General features: G+C 45.7%; 1 protein-coding gene across 2 annotated transcripts in view; it reads right to left on the minus strand.

Moving 5' to 3' along the window:
- The window catches only part of SCAPER (S-phase cyclin A associated protein in the ER), a 419051-nt gene extending 410256 nt beyond the window's left edge, over positions 1 to 8795 (minus strand). Inside the window, exon 1 of one of the 2 annotated variants that reach the window (XM_069765538.1) lies at positions 8696 to 8795. In XM_069765538.1, coding sequence (XP_069621639.1) covers positions 8696 to 8698 — 3 coding nt within the window. In that variant the 5' untranslated portion in view covers positions 8699 to 8795. The remainder of the gene's footprint in view (positions 1 to 8695) is intronic. The other variant, XM_069765539.1, reaches the window with a different exon arrangement.
- Positions 8796 to 17297: the final 8502 nt, after the last annotated feature.

A 17297-nucleotide genomic window follows, 5' to 3' on the forward strand; every position in this document is an offset into this window, starting at 1 on the left:
AAGTGCGTGCTGCCCTGCTTACATGTTGGCTAACTCCTGGGTTCCCAATGGTTATATCCGCATAGCCAGAACCTGACACCGTGCTGCCCCGATCCCACTATCTGTTGAGTGAGCATAGCTGCAGTCTGAAATTTCTATAATCAACATAATTTAAGGCCTTATAAAAGTTAATATTGTTTAAAAATGGCAAATTATCTCCTGGAGTGGCTTCTTATGGGTATTGGTGGCCTGATTGGGGCCTATACTGTACTTTTGGGTGCCTATAATTTTATAGCAAATGTAAGGTTATGTTCATACTGAGTTTGTTTTCAGGAGTTTTTTTATTTAGCAGAAACTCAACAAATGCAATTCATTTCTATGCGAAATGCACTTTGCTGTTCATGAAACGAGTTGTTTAAAGCTTTTTCAACTGAACTCCTTGCGTTTCCTCCCTCCACGAACCTGCTTATGCCCAACATTGCCATCTCCGAATGTGGTTCCACCATTACTCCCTAGCAAAATGCCCGCTGCCCTATGGGTCATACTTGATTCAGATCTTTCATTCCCCCCCCCCCACATCCGATCACTGGCTCGCTCTTGTCATCTACACTTCAAAAACATTTGTAGAATTTGACTCTGCAAAAACTCTTACTGTCTCTCTTATTCATTCTCGTCTGCACTATTGTAACTCTCTACTAACCGGCCTCCCTCTTAACCAAACTCTCCCCTCTCCAATCTGTCCTGAATGCTGCAGCCAGGATCATATTCCTCAACAACCGTTACACTGATGCCTCTATCTTGTGCCAGCCATTGCACTGGTTACCCATCCACTCCAGAATCCGGTACAAACTTATTACCCTCACCCACAAAGCACTCCGCGGCTCAGCACCACCCTACATCTCCTCTCTGGTCTCAGTCTACCACCCTACCCGTGCCCTCCGCTCTGCTAATGACCTCAGGTTAACACCCTCAATAGTCAGAACCTCCCACTTCGGTCTCTAAAGGTACCTTCACACATAACGATTTCGTTAACGATATCGTTGCTTTTTGTGACGTAGCAACGATATATCGTTAACGAAATCGTTATGCGTGACAGCGACCAACGATCAGGCCCCTGCTGGGAGATCGTTGGTCGCTGGGAATGATCAGGACCTTTTTTTTGGTCGCTGATCACCCGCTGTCATCGCAGGATCGGCATCACACACCTGCAGCTCCAGGGGACCGCCATGGGGGCGGCCTTTGCGCCGTCCTATGCTGGTCTCTTTCTGGGGCTGTGGGAGAGGGACCTTTTCCTGTCAGAGTGGGGTCTATGGAGTGTGTCCCATTTTGGACACGCTACATAGACGACATCTTCTTTGTCTGGCAGGGCACTCCGTCTGACCTTGCGCAATTTATTGATGTACTGAATAGCAATGACTTTAACATCCATCTTTCATTTACATCTAGCGCAACATCCCTGGACTTCCTTGATGTGACTATCAGGAGGGATTTTTCAGGGATGTTGCAGACTGATATCTTTAGGAAGGAAACAGCTACAAACACATTGTTACATGCATCATCAGGCCACCCACGGCATATGATCAGATCTGTCCCAATTGGTCAGTTCCTCCGCATCAGGAGAATCTGCTCATCTGACACTATGTTTGAGCAACGAGCGGAGGAACTGAACGAACGGTTCAGATCCCGTGGTTACAGTTGTAGGTCAATTAAGCGGGCTTATCTTAGGGCTAAACATGCTTCCCGCCATGACCTGCTGCATGGGACCCGGACAAATGGTCGGCCTGGTGATAAGCAGTTATTGAGATTTGTCACCACCTTTAGCTCTCAGTCCGACAGGGTTGGCTCCATTCTTGATAGGGCCTGGCCTATTTTAAGGGTGGATCCAATTATGTCTAAATTTATTTCTGTGCATCCCTCTTTGGCCTTTCGACGGGCCAAGAATTTGAAGGACCATCTTGTCTCCAGTCATTATTCTAATTTTCATAAACCCACTTTTCTGGACAGATTCACAAGGAGGGTGGGTTGTTTTCCGTATGGTGGCTGTGTCGCCTGCCCGAACATGGATCGGTGTGACAGCTTTGACAATTCGGATGCAACTAGGAACTACAAGATTCGATCTTACATCACTTGTACCACTAGGTACGTGGTGTATTATGCTACCTGCCCATGTGGGTTAATTTATGTTGGGCTTACTACGAGACAGCTCAAAGTTCACATCAGAGAGCATGTCTTGGGTATTCAGGCGGCAGCAGGCCACGTGGAGACATCCACCCTCAAAACCATACCCCAAACATTTTAAGGAATGTCATAATTGTGATGGCACCCTTTTGCGGGTGCGTGGCATTGATGCCGTAAAGATTAATATTAGGGGTGGTGATCTGTCCAGGAGATTGGAGCGACTGGAGACGAGATGGATCTGGCAATTGAATACGGCCCATCCCCTTGGACTTAATGAATGTATTTCTTTTGTACCCTTCCTTCGGTCTTCCGGCTGCTAAGTGTATCATGTGTGCCACTTACCTCGTGGGTTTCTTTTATTTGTTTATAACTATGTTTTTATTCTAGTGATTCTCGCTTGCTATGCAAGTATTTTGGCTGCAGTGGACTTTTCTCATGATAGGATGAAGCGTGGATCCCCATCTTATTTCGCCTGAATACATTCATCTTTTCATCCATCGTTGCATAACATAACTATACATGTTTCTATATATGGATTATTGTGTGCTATTTTTGTCTTGTGTTTATAGGATGGTGTGATTCCATCTTTTGTTCATATTGTTTTATGTGTTTTATATTATTATTTTGGTCATTATCAAAGGGACATTTGGGCACTCTGTGGTTGCTATATGTGTAAATATAAGTGCATTAGGGCGTATCTATTTATTTTTTGTTATGTTTTGTGGGAGAGATATATATATAGTCTTTTTATGATTTGATATTCATGTATGTACATTAACTTTTTGTTTGTAATATGTTGTGATTGTTGTACTTGTGTTTTTATATGTTATCATTTTTGCGTTTGCATTGTGTGTGTTGTAATGGGTGCGTATTATTTTCGTCCTTTTTTGGGGTTTTCAATATTATAATATGTATTTATTTCATTTATCGTTTTATGTATTTTGTATCTCTTACGGAGATACATATATATCTTGCCTTGTTGGTTGATTGTGTCTCCATATGTTTGTTGACTTTGTCTCCATATGTTATTTGAATTTCCCATATTATGTGTATGTTACCATCCCCCGGTGAATAGGTTTGTACTGTTTGCGCCCTATTTTTATGCACTTGTTACCTTGCACTGTGGCAATTCCGTTTGCCCTTAATTTAAATGGCCGCCGGCGTATTTCCGGTCATGCGCGGTCCGCATCTTACCGCTTCCGGTCCACGATCTCACGCTGACATACATGGGCCCGTGTATGTTCGGTGGTGACATGTGTGGCCATTTTGTGGTGATGCGGGAGCCTATTGGCTGTACCTGGCGATCTGGCAGCTATATATTCCACCTGCCTCAATACATAGCACGCCCCCTGAGGAAGGACTTTACCGAAACGTGCGTCAGGGTGGGCAGGAGCTGGCGTGTTTCCCCATTCCATAATGGTATGCTCTCATATTTATATGTGCACTATTTGTATTTACACACGTCTGTGGTTTGTTACTTTGTATAATGTATAATATGATCTTGATACAATTACCAGACGGTATGATGGGTTTATATGTGAGCCCACTATATTTTATATGTACCATCTATGGTCCTATTTATTGATTTTTGTTTGGGGAACACTTCCTTGCTCTTTAGCTCCATGAGGTTTGTTGTTTACGCTCCCTACCTTGCTGACTTTGTTTGTTCATTTTTGTATTTATCTAATAAACTTTTTCTATGTATTTGGACTATTGCACTATTCTTTAGTGGTTTAGCTTATTAGCAGTGGTGTGTCCTACACTTTCCATGTATTGGCTGATTATATTATATGATTACATCTATTACAGTCATGGCCAAAAGTATTGACACCCCTGCAATTCTGTCAGATAATATTCATTTTCTCCCTGAAAATGATTACAAACACAAATTCTTTGTTATTATTATCTTCATTTAATTTGTCTTAAATGAAAAAACACAAAAAAATTGTCCTAAAGCCAAATTGGATATAATTCCACACCAAACATAAAAAAGGGGGTGGACAAAAGTATTGGCACTGTTCGAAAAATCATGTGATGCTTCTCTAATTTGTGTAATTAACAGCACCTGTAACTTACCTGTGGCACCTAACAGGTGTTGGCAATAACTAAATCACACTTGCAGCCAGTTGACATGGATTAAAGTTGACTCAACCTCTGTCCTGTGTCCTTGTGTGTACCACATTGAGCATGGAGAAAAGACCAAAGAAGACCAAAGAACTGTCTGAGGACTTGAGAAACCAAATTGTGAGGAAGCATGAGCAATCTCAAGGCTACAAGTCCATCTCCAAAGACCTGAATGTTCCTGTGTCTACCGTGCGCAGTGTCATCAAGAAGTATAAAGCCCATGGCACTGTGGCTAACTTCCCTAGATGTGGACGGAAAAGAAAAATTGACAAGAGATTTCAACGCAAGATTGTGAGGATGTTGGATAAAGAACCTCGACTAACATCCAAACAAGTTCAAGCTGCCCTGCAGTCCGATGGTACAACAGTATCAACCCGTACTATCCGTCGGCGTCTGAATGAAAAGGGACTGTATGGTGAGAGACCCATGAAGACCCCATTTCTTACCCACAGACATAAAAAAGCCAGGATGGATTTTGCCAAAACTTACCTGAAAAAGCCTAAAAGGTTTTGGAAGAATGTTCTCTGGTCAGATGAGACAAAAGTAGAGCTTTTTGGGCAAAGGCATCAACATAGAGTTTACAGGAGAAAAAAAGAGGCAAAGAAAAGAACACGGTCCCTACAGTCAAACATGGCGGAGGTTCCCTGATGTTTTGGGGTTGCTTTGCTGCCTCTGGCACTGGACTGCTTGACCGTGTGCATGGCATTATGAAGTCTGGAGACTACCAACAAATTTTGCAGCATAATGTAGGGCCCAGTGTGAGAAAGCTGGGTCTCCCTCAGAGGTCATGGGTCTTCCAGCAGGACAATGACCCAAAAACACACTTCAAAAAGCACTAGAAAATGGTTTGAGAGAAAGCACTGGAGACTTCTAAGGTGGCCAGCAATGAGTCCAGACCTGAATCCCATAGAACACCTGTGGAGAGATCTAAAAAAGGCAGTTTGGAGAAGGCACCCTTCAAATATCAGGGACCTGGATCAGTTTGCCAAAGAAGAATGGTCTAAAACTCCAGCAGAGCATTGTAAGAAACTCATTGATGGTTACCGGAAGCAGTTGGTCGCAGTAATTTTGGCTAAAGGTTGTGCAACCAAGTATTAGGTTGAGGGTGCCAATACTTTTGTCTGGCCCAATTTTCGAGTTTTGTGTGAAATGATCAATGTTTTGCTTTTTGCTTCATTCTCTTTTGTGTTTTTTCATTTAAGACAAATTAAATGAAGATAATAATACCAAAGAATTTGTGATTGCAATCATTTTCAGGAAGAAAATGAGTATTATCTGAAAGAATTGCAGGGGTGTCAATACTTTTGGCCATGACTGTATTATGATTGCACATGTTTAACAGCCTTCAGTATTTGCCTTGTTCTTTATGTTTAGAAATGCTTTGTGTACGTGTCATTTTTAAGTGGATTCCGAATGAAACAGCGCTCAATAAATGTTAGAAATAATGAACATATGCACAGCAATGTCAAAGCCACTTACTGTTCATACGTTCCATCTTCTGCAACTTGTTTTAACCAATTCAGGCTTTCAAAGATGTGAAGAAGCTAAAAGAAGTGACCGGTTCGCCCTTTGGGCGGCTTACGCTTAAAAGCTGCCGTTGTGTTAAATATAAAACAAAAAAAGTTAGCAGCAAAAGCAGCGCAAAAAGAGAGGAAAGACAACAAAGTAAAAGCTTCAGAAAAAACATTTACACGTCTTCTGCTTCAAAAAAGATGTGGTTACTCCGACATCTCAAAGATGCCGTGTGCAGATACCCAAAGACTTCCCCAAAAACTCTACAAGAGTTTTTTGCTGAGTTTTCCTGCTTGAAAAATGCATGGCTTTTAAAAACTCAGTGTGAACATAACCTAAGGGTTAAAGTTGCAATTTGTGGAGAACACCAAGCAGACCTGGGGAGACATGCAATTCTTTCCTGGGAATTTAAATATGCAAATAGCCTTTTCCGAGAGGAAGAGGACAGGATGTCTCCTGAGGGCTCGCTCACATGAGCGTATAAGGCTACTTTCACACTAGCGTCGGATTCCGACGCTAGCGTTTAACGCATTGCACAACGGAGGCAGCGGATGCATTTCTCCGGCGCATCCGCTGCCCCATTGTAGGGTGCGGGGAGGTGGGGGCGGAGTTCCGGCCGTGCATGCGCGGTCGGAAAAAGTGGTCCGTCAGGAGCAAAAACGTTACATGTAGCGTTTTTTGCTCCCGACGGTCCGCAGAAGCACGACGCATCCGTCGCACGACGGATGCGACGTGTGGTAATCCGTCGCAAATGCGTCGTCAATACAAGTCTATGGGGGAAAAAACGCATCCTGCAAGCACTTTTGCAGGATGCGTTTTTTCTGTAAAATGATGCATTGTGACGGATTGCAGAAAACGCTAGTGTGAAAGTAGCCTAACTCGGACAGGTACTATCCAATGTTTTATCACATAACACTCGGACTAATGTTATACTCCAGAGCAGTGCAGACATGCAATCTTTTTCTACAGACCGGATCAGTCTGTGGGAGAAAAAAAAAAAGTTGCTGCATGCTGCGAGTGGATCCGGAATTCAGATCATGAACACCCATACAAGTTTATGGGTGCGTGTGAAACACTGGACTGCACTTAGATGTCATCTGAGTGCAGTCAGACATCCACGCTCTCAGACAATGGAAAAGGTGAAGAAATTCAGTTCTCCATCTTCTCTGTATGTGTGCTCAGATTTTTTCATGTGTGAGAATTGGATAACACTCGGCTCAAAATCTAATCAGAGATGATAAATGGTAAAGGAAATAATTTACCGTATTTTGTGGATTATAAGACGCACCAGATTATAAGACGCACCCCAAATTTTGAGGAGAAAAACAGGAGAGAAAAAAACGTTTTTAATAAAATGGGCATTTTATAATCCTTGAGTCTTATTTCTTACCGGGGATGGTGGCTGAGGTGGAGCAGGGTCCCAGGATCGCTACTGGAGGAGGCAGGAGTGGAGCGATGCTGCAGGCTGGGATGAGGGGGTGTTTCGATGGCCGCTGCGGGTGTTTGGTGGTGCGGGGGCTCTGCCGACATTTTGTGAAAGCCCAGAGCCCCCACTCTTAGGCTATGTGCACACGTTGCGGATTTGCCTCTGGAATTTTTTCTGCACCACTTGGTTGGAAACGCTGGTGCGGTTTATATGAGGATTTTGTGTGGATTTGCTTCGGATTTCTTGCGTTTTTACCCCTGCGGATTTCTGTAATGGAGTGGGTACAAAAACGCTGCAGATCCCCACAAAAGTAGTGACATGCTACTTCTTTTAATCCGCAGCGTTTCCGCGTGGAATTTTCCGCACCATTAGCACAGCATTTTTTTTCATTGATTTACATTGTAAATCACTTGCGGATCTGCAGCTTTTTTGCACAGTAAAAAACGCAGCGGATCTGCAGGAAATCTGCAACATGTGAACATACCCTTACATGGTTTACTATGCGGTGAACTCCGGGAAAATGGCTGCTGGGGGAGGCGCATGTGCAGACGGAGATCGCGGCACCAAGATCTCAGGGGATGAGATATCAGCGCTGATACACTTACATTGTGTATCTCCCTGAAAGGGTTATTCCCATCTTAATAGACGGGTATTGTTGAAGAGTGCTTGCGAAATAAAGTATCGGTACTTTTGCAATTTACGATTTATTAAAAATTGTGCTTACCGAATTGCTGCAGCGGTAACCAACATGAAGATTCTTCATTCAACGATATGAAGTTACATTAACAGTCCGGTGTCAAAACACATTGCGGAAAAACCCGCCAGAGATATCATTGGATGCGGAATCTTCGTCTCGGCAGCGCAGCCTAAATCGGTGAATTGATTCTTCATGTCTCAGTATGGACGGCAAATAGGATTCCATTGTATTTATAACCCCTATCCAGCTGGGAGGGGGCTGTGACATCTCCCCTCTGTGGGGGGAAGGGCTCAGGACATGGACCCCCTATTACACCGACCCTGCAGATGTTCTCTATGAGGAGAGACCCCGCTTACCATCTACCTCTGCGGGCAGCGCCGGGCACAGACACCCTAGAAGCTGGTAATATTGGACGAGTGAGGGTCCGACCCCCAGGAAGGGGCAGAATGAAGCCCCCACTGTTTGCAGCTTGCATGGCCCTGCCGCTCAGGCCCCCATAATACTGCCAGCGATGCACAGACCCCCACCACCACGCTAACACAGGGGGCCGGTCATTATTGTTACCTTATGGGACCCCCTTAATATTGCTCAGGGGTATCCGCTTGTATGCCCCCTCCCCACAGGTGTTCTGTCACAGGAGCACCCGTAATACAACCCACAGCCCCGGCAGCGACCACCACAGGCTGCAATGCAGAATACAGGAGGCCACAACACAGGCAGCACATAGCCGGAGACCCCACGTGACAGGTGGAAGAGACCGTCACACACTCTGCTCTTACCATCCGGCCGCCGTACCGTTCCCTCCGCCCTCCGGTGTCACCGGCAACTGACCGGAAAGGCGGGAAGCGCAGGCGCCGGGCTGAAAGGGCGTGGTGTTCCGACCCCAAAGCCTGGGATGATTGGCGGAAGTCGCTATGTGATTGGCCGAACCGTGCAGGACTACATTGATATGAGACCGCTTTTAGCCAATCACATTCTAGAGATATTTACTCGTGAGTTGTTTGTAAGCTGTGAGCGCCATGGTAACCGTGTTCGCTGCCGGAAGTGCCTATAACACGTGACTTGGGAAGTGACAGCGTCAGACACACAGCTGATTCCTCCGGTCACGGCCATTGTTCTCTCATGGAGAAACGCAGACGGAGCAGAAACGCGAGAGACACAATGCAGAGACACACGGACACAGGAGAGACACACCGACACTGGAGAGGGACACGGAGACACTGGAGAGGGACACACAGACACTGAAGAGACACGGAGACACTGGAGAGACACACAGACACTGGAGAGGGACACGGATACACTGGAGAGGGACACAGAGACACTGGAGAGACACACAGACACTGAAGAGACACACAGACACTGAAGAGACACACAGACACTGGAGAGGGACACGGAGACACTGGAGAGGGACACAGACACTGGAGAGCGACACGGATACACTGGAGAGGGACACAGAGACACTGGAGAGACACACAGACACTGAAGAGACACACAGACACTGAAGAGACACACAGACACTGGAGAGGGACACGGAGACACTGGAGAGGGACACACAGAGACTGAAGAGACACGGAGACACTGGAGAGACACACAGACACTGGAGAGGGACACGGAGACACTGGAGAGGGACACACAGAGACTGAAGAGACACGGAGACACTGGAGAGACACACAGACACTGGAGAGGGACACGGAGACACTGGAGAGGGACACACAGACACTGAAGAGACACGGAGACACTGGAGAGACACACCGACACTGGAGAGGGACACGGAGACACTGGAGAGGGACACACAGACACTGAAGAGACACGGAGACACTGGAGAGACACACAGACACTGGAGAGCGACACACCGACACTGGAGAGGGACACGGAGACACTGGAGAGGGACACACAGACACTGGAGAGGGACACGGAGACACTGGAGAGGGACACACAGACACTGGAGAGGGACACGGAGACACTGGAGAGGGACACACAGACACTGAAGAGACACACCGACACTGGAGAGGGACACACAGACACTGAAGAGACACGGAGACACTGGAGAGACACACAGACACTGAAGAGACACGGAGACACTGGAGAGACACACAGACACTGGAGAGGGACACGGACACTGTAGAGAGGGACACACGGACACTTGAGAGCGACACACGGAGACACTGGAGCGGGACACACGGACACTGGAGATCAACACACGGAGACACTGGAGCTGGACACATGGACACTGGAGCGGGACACACGGACACTGGAGCGGGACACACGGACACTGGAGCGGGACACACGGACACTGGAGAGGGACACAGACACTGGAGAGGGACACACGGAGACTTTGCAGAGCGACACACGAACACTGGGGTGAGGGACACGGACACTGGGAGAGGGACACGGACACTGGAGAGACAGACGGACATTGGGGAGGGGTACACGGACACAGGAGAGGGAGGGATACTGGAGAGGGACACGGAGACATTGGAGAGGGAGACACGGACACTGGAGAGGGACACACGGACACTGGAGAGGGACACACAGACACTGGTGGTGGACACTGGAGAGACACGAGAGGGACACGGACACTGGAGAGAGGGACACACGGACACTGGAGAGAGGGACACACGGACACTGGAGAGAGGGACACACAGACACTGGAGGGAGGGACACACGGACACTGGAGAGAGGGACACATGGACAATCGAGAGGGACACACGACCACTGGAGAGAGGGACACTGGAGAGGGGGACACACAGACAATGGAAACACACACGACCACTGGAGAAAGGGACACGGAGACACCGGAGAGAGGGACACACGGAGACACTGGAGACGGACACATGGACACTGGAAAGGGAAACGGGGACACTGGAGAGTGACACACGGACACTGGAGAGAGGGACGCACGAACACTGGAGAGGGACACGGACACTGGAGAGGAACACACGGACACTGGAGACACGACTACTGGAGAGGGGGACACACACGACCACTGGAGAGAGGGACACGTAGACACTGGAGAGGGACACACGGACACTGTAGAGAGGGACACATGGACACTAGGGAGGGACACACGGATACTGGAGCGGGATACACGGACACTAGAGAGCGACACACGGAGACACTGGAGCGGGACACACGGACACTGGGGCGGGACACACGGACACTGGGGCGGGACACACGGACACTGGAGAGGGACACACGGACATTGGAGAGGGACACGGAGACACTGGAGAGCGACACACGAACACTGGAGAGAGGGACATGGACACTGGGGAGAGGTATACGGACACTGGGAGAGGGACATGGACACTGGGGAGAGGTATACGGACACTGGGAGAGGGACATGGACACTGGAGAGACACACAGACACTGGGGAGAGGGACACATGGACACTGGAGAGACTCAAAGACAATGGGGAGTGACACAGACACTGGAGAGACACACGAACACTGGAGTGGGACACACTCGGACACTGGAGAGGGACATACGGAGACACTGGAGCGGGACACATGGACACTGGAAACAGACACTGGGGAAAGGGACACACGGACACTGGGGAGGGACACATGGACACTGGAGAGGGACACAGACACTGGAGAGACACACAGACACTGGAGATGGACACTGGGGAGGGACACAAAGTCACTGGGGAGAGGGCCACGGACACTGGGGAGAGGGCTACGGACATTGGGGAGTGACACACGGACACTAGGGAGGGACACTGGAGAGGGACGTATGGACACTGGGGAGTGGCACACACAGACACTGGGGAGGGACACACAGACACTGGAGAGGGACACATGGACACTGGGGAGACACAGACACTGGGGAGGGACACAAAGTCACTGGGGAGAGGGCTACGGACATTGGGGAGGGACACTGGAGAGGGACATATGGACACTGGGGAGTGACACAGACTCTGGGGAGGGACACGGTCATGGGAGAGACCGACACCTCACATATGGCGCAAAGACATAATGCAGAGATGTAGACAGTATGGTGGCTCAGTTGTTAGTGTTTTAATTTATTTAGTAAAATAAAACAGACAACACACAGAGACATAGACAATGCAGAGATACAGGTCAGAGAGCACAGAGACGTAGACATTGCAGAAATAAACAGATCAGAGACAGACAATGCAGAGACATAGCACAATGACATAGATGGCTCAGAGACAGACGATGCAGAGATATAGATAGCTCATGGACGTAGACAGTGACCCAGATTCATCATTGCTGTTTCTCCAGTTTTCTAAAGTAATTTGCTTTTTATAGTAGTTTTAGTATTTTTGCCTTATTCTCTGCGTGTTTGATGCCACTTTTTAAGTTTTCTATCTTTTTTGCTCCCATTTTCTGGATCAAAGTCACATAAACTGTTTGTTGCCATGCAACGCCTTTGTGAATGAAAACTAGATCTTACATAATTGCTAGTAATTGCATCCAAGCCTTAGAATTAAAAATGTTTTCAAGGAATAGAATAACATCCGATAGGCAGATTTTCATGCAGGCGCAGTATAGCACTTTTACAGCACATGGTGATGCAGACCGATCACATCTGCTGTCTTCATGTTGATGATATAGAAAATGATGAAAAAAATGACATTTTCAAAACCTTTCGATTTAATGAGTATGAGCGCCACATATAGGAATACCTGATCTTACACGTTTTAGGTTAATAATGGGTTTAATAATGGTTGTCTGAGAAATGTTATGCAGCAATGAATGCAAATCAAGCTTTATAATGAACAAATAAAATCAATATGCTATAAACACATAAATACATTTTTATTGAAACACAGCAAAAAAAATTAAAAACATTAAAAAGTCAAACAATGCCAAAAATAAGGCTGAACCCCGTCTACCAAGCGAACAAATGAATAACAAATTGTAATGCAATATAATATACCGTAATCTGCACATACAGTATATATGTGCAAAGCATCAAAATGTGAACCTTAAGGCATTGATGAAGAAAGATTTTATAAAAATAAATAAAATACCCAGTTTTGCTACCTAAAAAAATACAAATAAAAAAGAATTAATAAAAAAAGAATTTAAAAATGTGCATAAATGTGAAAGAGATCTACTAAGATCCCCATATATAGTGTATTGTATGAAATAAATCACCCAGAGCAATATAATATACAGGTTTGCTGTGACGTGGCAGTGGGCTTCACACAGTCTGATCAGATTGTTAAACTAAGAACCTCATGTTCAGTTATAATATATATTTTTGCCTAGCGGCATTAGATGAATGTATGAATTTTGGAGGTGCTGTCGACTCTCTTTCTCAGCAATATAATATACACCATGTAAAAAAAATGTGTAAAATATTATTGTGCATAAAGAAACATGATGGTAAGTAATTTATTCAAACAAATCTATAGTTGACCATACATGCAAGCATAATTATAAAATATTTATAGAAAAACTATGTGTGAGTACATAATAAAAACGACTAACAAAACCAGAACACTACATACAGTTATATAAAAAGTTTGGGCACCCCTATTAATCTTAAGCTTAATGTTTTATAAAAATTGTTTTTTTTTGCAACAGCTATTTCAGTTTCATATATCTAATAACTGTTGGACAAAGTAATGTTTCTGCCTTGAAATGAGGTTTAGGCTATGTGCACACGTTCAGGAATTCATGCAGAAAATTCCTGTGGAAATCCGGACATTTCTGCCAGATTTCCGCATGAAATCCGCATGCGTTTTTTTGCGCCGTTTTGACGTGGTTTTTGCGCGTTTTTTCCCGGACATTTCCCAATGCATTAGACAGTGGGAAATCCACGAAAAAAACGCAAAATTAATGAACAGGTTCATTATTTTTCCACAATGCGTTTTTCATGCGGAAAAACGCACATCATGTGCACAGAAATTGCGGATTCCATTATAAATGATGGGATGCTTAATGTATGCAGATTATTTGCGGTTTTATAGCATTTTTATAGCGCAAAAACGCTAAAAAACCGCAAATAATCTGCAACGTGTGCACATAGCCTTATTGTACTAACAGAAAATGTGCAATCTGCATTCAAACAAAATTTGACAGGTGCATAAGTATGGGCACCCCACCAGAAAAGTGACATTAATATTTAGTAGATCCTCCTTTTGCAAAAATAACAGCCTCTAGTCGCTTCCTGTAGCTTTTAATGAGTTCCTGGATCCTGGATGAAGGTATTTTTGACCATTCCTCTTTACAAAACAATTCCAGATCAGTTAAGATTGATGGTCGCCGAGCATGGACAGCCCTCTTCAAATGATCCCACAAATGTTCAATGATATTCAGGTCTGGGGACTGGAATGACCATTCCAGAACAGTGTAATTGTTCCTCTGCATGAATGCCTGAGTAGACATGGAGCGGTGTTTTGGATCATTGTCTTGCTGAAAGATCCATCCCCTGCGTAACTTCAACTTTGTCACTGATTCATGAACATTATTGTCAAGAATCTGCTGATACAGAGAGGAATCCATCCGTTCCTCAACTTTAACAAGATTCCCGGTGCCGACATTGGCCACACAGCTCCAAAGCATGATGGAACCTCCACCAAATTTTACTGTGGGTAGGAAGTGTTTTTCTTGGAATGCTGTGTTTTTTGGCCGCCATGCATAAAACCCTTTTTGTATGACCAAACAACTCAATCTTGGTTTCATCAGTCCACAGGACCTTCTTCCAAAAAGAAATTGGCTTCTCCAAATGTGCTTTTGCATACCTCAGTCGACTGTTTGTGGTGTGCTTGCAGAAACGGCTTCTTTCGCATCACTCTCCCATACAGCTTCTCCTTGTGCAAAGTGCGTTGTATAGTTGACCGATGCACAATGACACCATCTGCAGCTAGTTCATGCTGCAGCTCTCTGGAGGTGGTCTGAGGATTGTCCTTGACTGATCTCACCATTCTTCTCTGTCTTTCTGATGTTTTTCTTGGCCTGCCACTTCTGGCCTTAACAAGAACTGTACCTGTGTTCTTCCATTTCCTTACTATGTTCCTCACAGTGGAAATTGACAGGTTAAAGGGAACCTGTCACCTGAATTTGGCGGGACCAGTTTTGGGTCATATGGGCGGAGTTTTCAGGTGTTTGATTCACCCTTTCCTTACCCGCTGGCTGCATGCTGGCCGGAATATTGGATTGAAGTTCATTCTCTGTCCTCCGTAGTACACGCCTGCGCAAAGCAAGATTACCTTGCACAGGCGTGTACTACGGAGGACAGAGAATGAACTTCAATCCAATATTGCGGCCAGCATGCAGCCAGCGGGTAAGGAAAGGGTGAATCAAACACCTGAAAACTCCGCCCATATGACCCAAAACTGGTCCCGCCAAATTCAGGTGACAGGTTCCCTTTAAATCTCTGAGACAGGTTTTTGTATCCTTCCCCTGAACAACTATGTTGAATAATCTTTGTTTTCAGATCATTAGACAGTTGTTTTGAGGAGCCCATGATGCCACTCTTCAGAGGAGATTCAAACAGGAGAACAACTTGCAAGTGGCCACTTTAAGTAGCTTTTCTCATGATTGCATACACCTGGCTATGAAGTTCAAAGCTTAATGAGGTTAGAAAACCAAAAAAGTGCTTTAGTAAGTCAGTAAAAAGTAGGTAGGAGTATTTAAAACAAGAAAATGATAAGGGTGCCCATACTTATGCACCTGTCAAATTTTGTTTGAATGCAGATTGCACATTTTCTGTTAGTACAATAAACATCATTTCAAGGCAGAAACATTACTGTGTCCAACAGTTATTAGATATATGAAACTGAAATAGCTGTTGCAAAAAAAAACAACTATTTTTATAAAACATTAAGCTTAAGATTAATAGGGGTGCTGTTATGACCTGGTGGTCAGGACAATAATGGACCTGGTGGTTAAGAGCACACGGAATGACCTGATAGTTCCTGATAATAAGGACGAGCTCTGGGACGTGGGAACTCTGCTGACCGCAATCCCTAAACCTATCAAACACACTAGAAATAGCCGTGGATTGCGCCTAACGCTCCCTATGCAACTCGGCACAGCCTAAGAAACTAGCTAGCCCTGAAGATAGAAAAATAAAGCCTACCTTGCCTCAGAGAAATTCCCCAAAGGAAAAGGCAGCCCCCCACATATAATGACTGTGAGTAAATATGAAAATACAAACACAGAGATGAAATAGATTTAGCAAAGTGAGGCCCGACTTACTGAACAGACCGAGGATAGGAAAGGTTACTTTGCGGTCAGCACAAAAACCTACAAAAAGACCACGCAGAGGGCGCAAAAAGACCCTCCGCACCGACTCACAGTGCGGAGGCGCTCCCTCTGCGTCCCAGAGCTTCCAGCAAGCAAGACAACAAAATAAATAGCAAGCTGGACAGAAAAATAGCAAACCAAAGAAATACAAGCTGGAACTTAGCTTCTGAAGGGAAGACAGGTCACAAGAACGATCCAGGAGTGAACAGACCAATACTGGAACATTGACAGGTGGCATGGAGCAAAGATCTAAGTGGAGATAAATAGAGCAGCAGCTAACGAATTAACCTCGTCACCTGTGAAACTCAGAAACACCCACCAGAGGAAGTCCATGGACAGAACTAGCCGAAGTACCATTCATGACCACAGAAGGGAGCCCGACAACAGAATTCACAACAGTATCCCCCCCTTGAGGAGGGGTCACCGAACCCTCACCAGAGCCCCCAGGCCGACCAGGATGAGCCAAATGAAAGGCAAGAACCAGATCGGCAGCATGAACATCAGAGGCAAAAACCCAGGAATTATCTTCCTGACCATAACCCTTCCACTTGACCAGGTACTGGAGTTTCCGTCTCGAAACACGAGAATCCAAAATCTTCTCCACCACATACTCCAACTCCCCCTCAACTAACACCGGGGCAGGAGGATCAATGGATGGAACCACAGGCGCCACGTATCTCCGCAATAACGACCTATGGAACACATTATGGATGGCAAAAGAAGCAGGAAGGGCCAAACGAAATGACACAGGATTGATAACCTCAGAAATCTTATACGGACCAATGAAACGAGGCTTAAACTTAGGAGAGGAAACCTTCATAGGAACATAACGAGACCACAACCAAACCAAATCCCCAACACGAAGTCGGGGACCCACACAGCGCCGGCGGTTAGCGAAACGTTGAGCCTTCTCCTGGGACAATGTCAAATTGTCCACCACATGAGTCCAAATCTGCTGCAACCTATCCACCACAGTATCTACACCAGGACAGTCTGAAGACTCAACCTGCCCTGAAGAGAAACGAGGGTGGAAACCAGATTTGCAGAAAAACGGCGAAACCAAAGTAGCCGAGCTGGCCCGATTATTAAGGGCGAACTCAGCCAACAGCAAAAAGGACACCCAATCATCCTGATCAGCAGAAACAAAGCATCTCAGATA

Source organism: Ranitomeya imitator, chromosome 4 (assembly GCF_032444005.1).
Source record: "Ranitomeya imitator isolate aRanImi1 chromosome 4, aRanImi1.pri, whole genome shotgun sequence".
NCBI classification, from domain to species: Eukaryota; Metazoa; Chordata; class Amphibia; order Anura; family Dendrobatidae; genus Ranitomeya; species Ranitomeya imitator.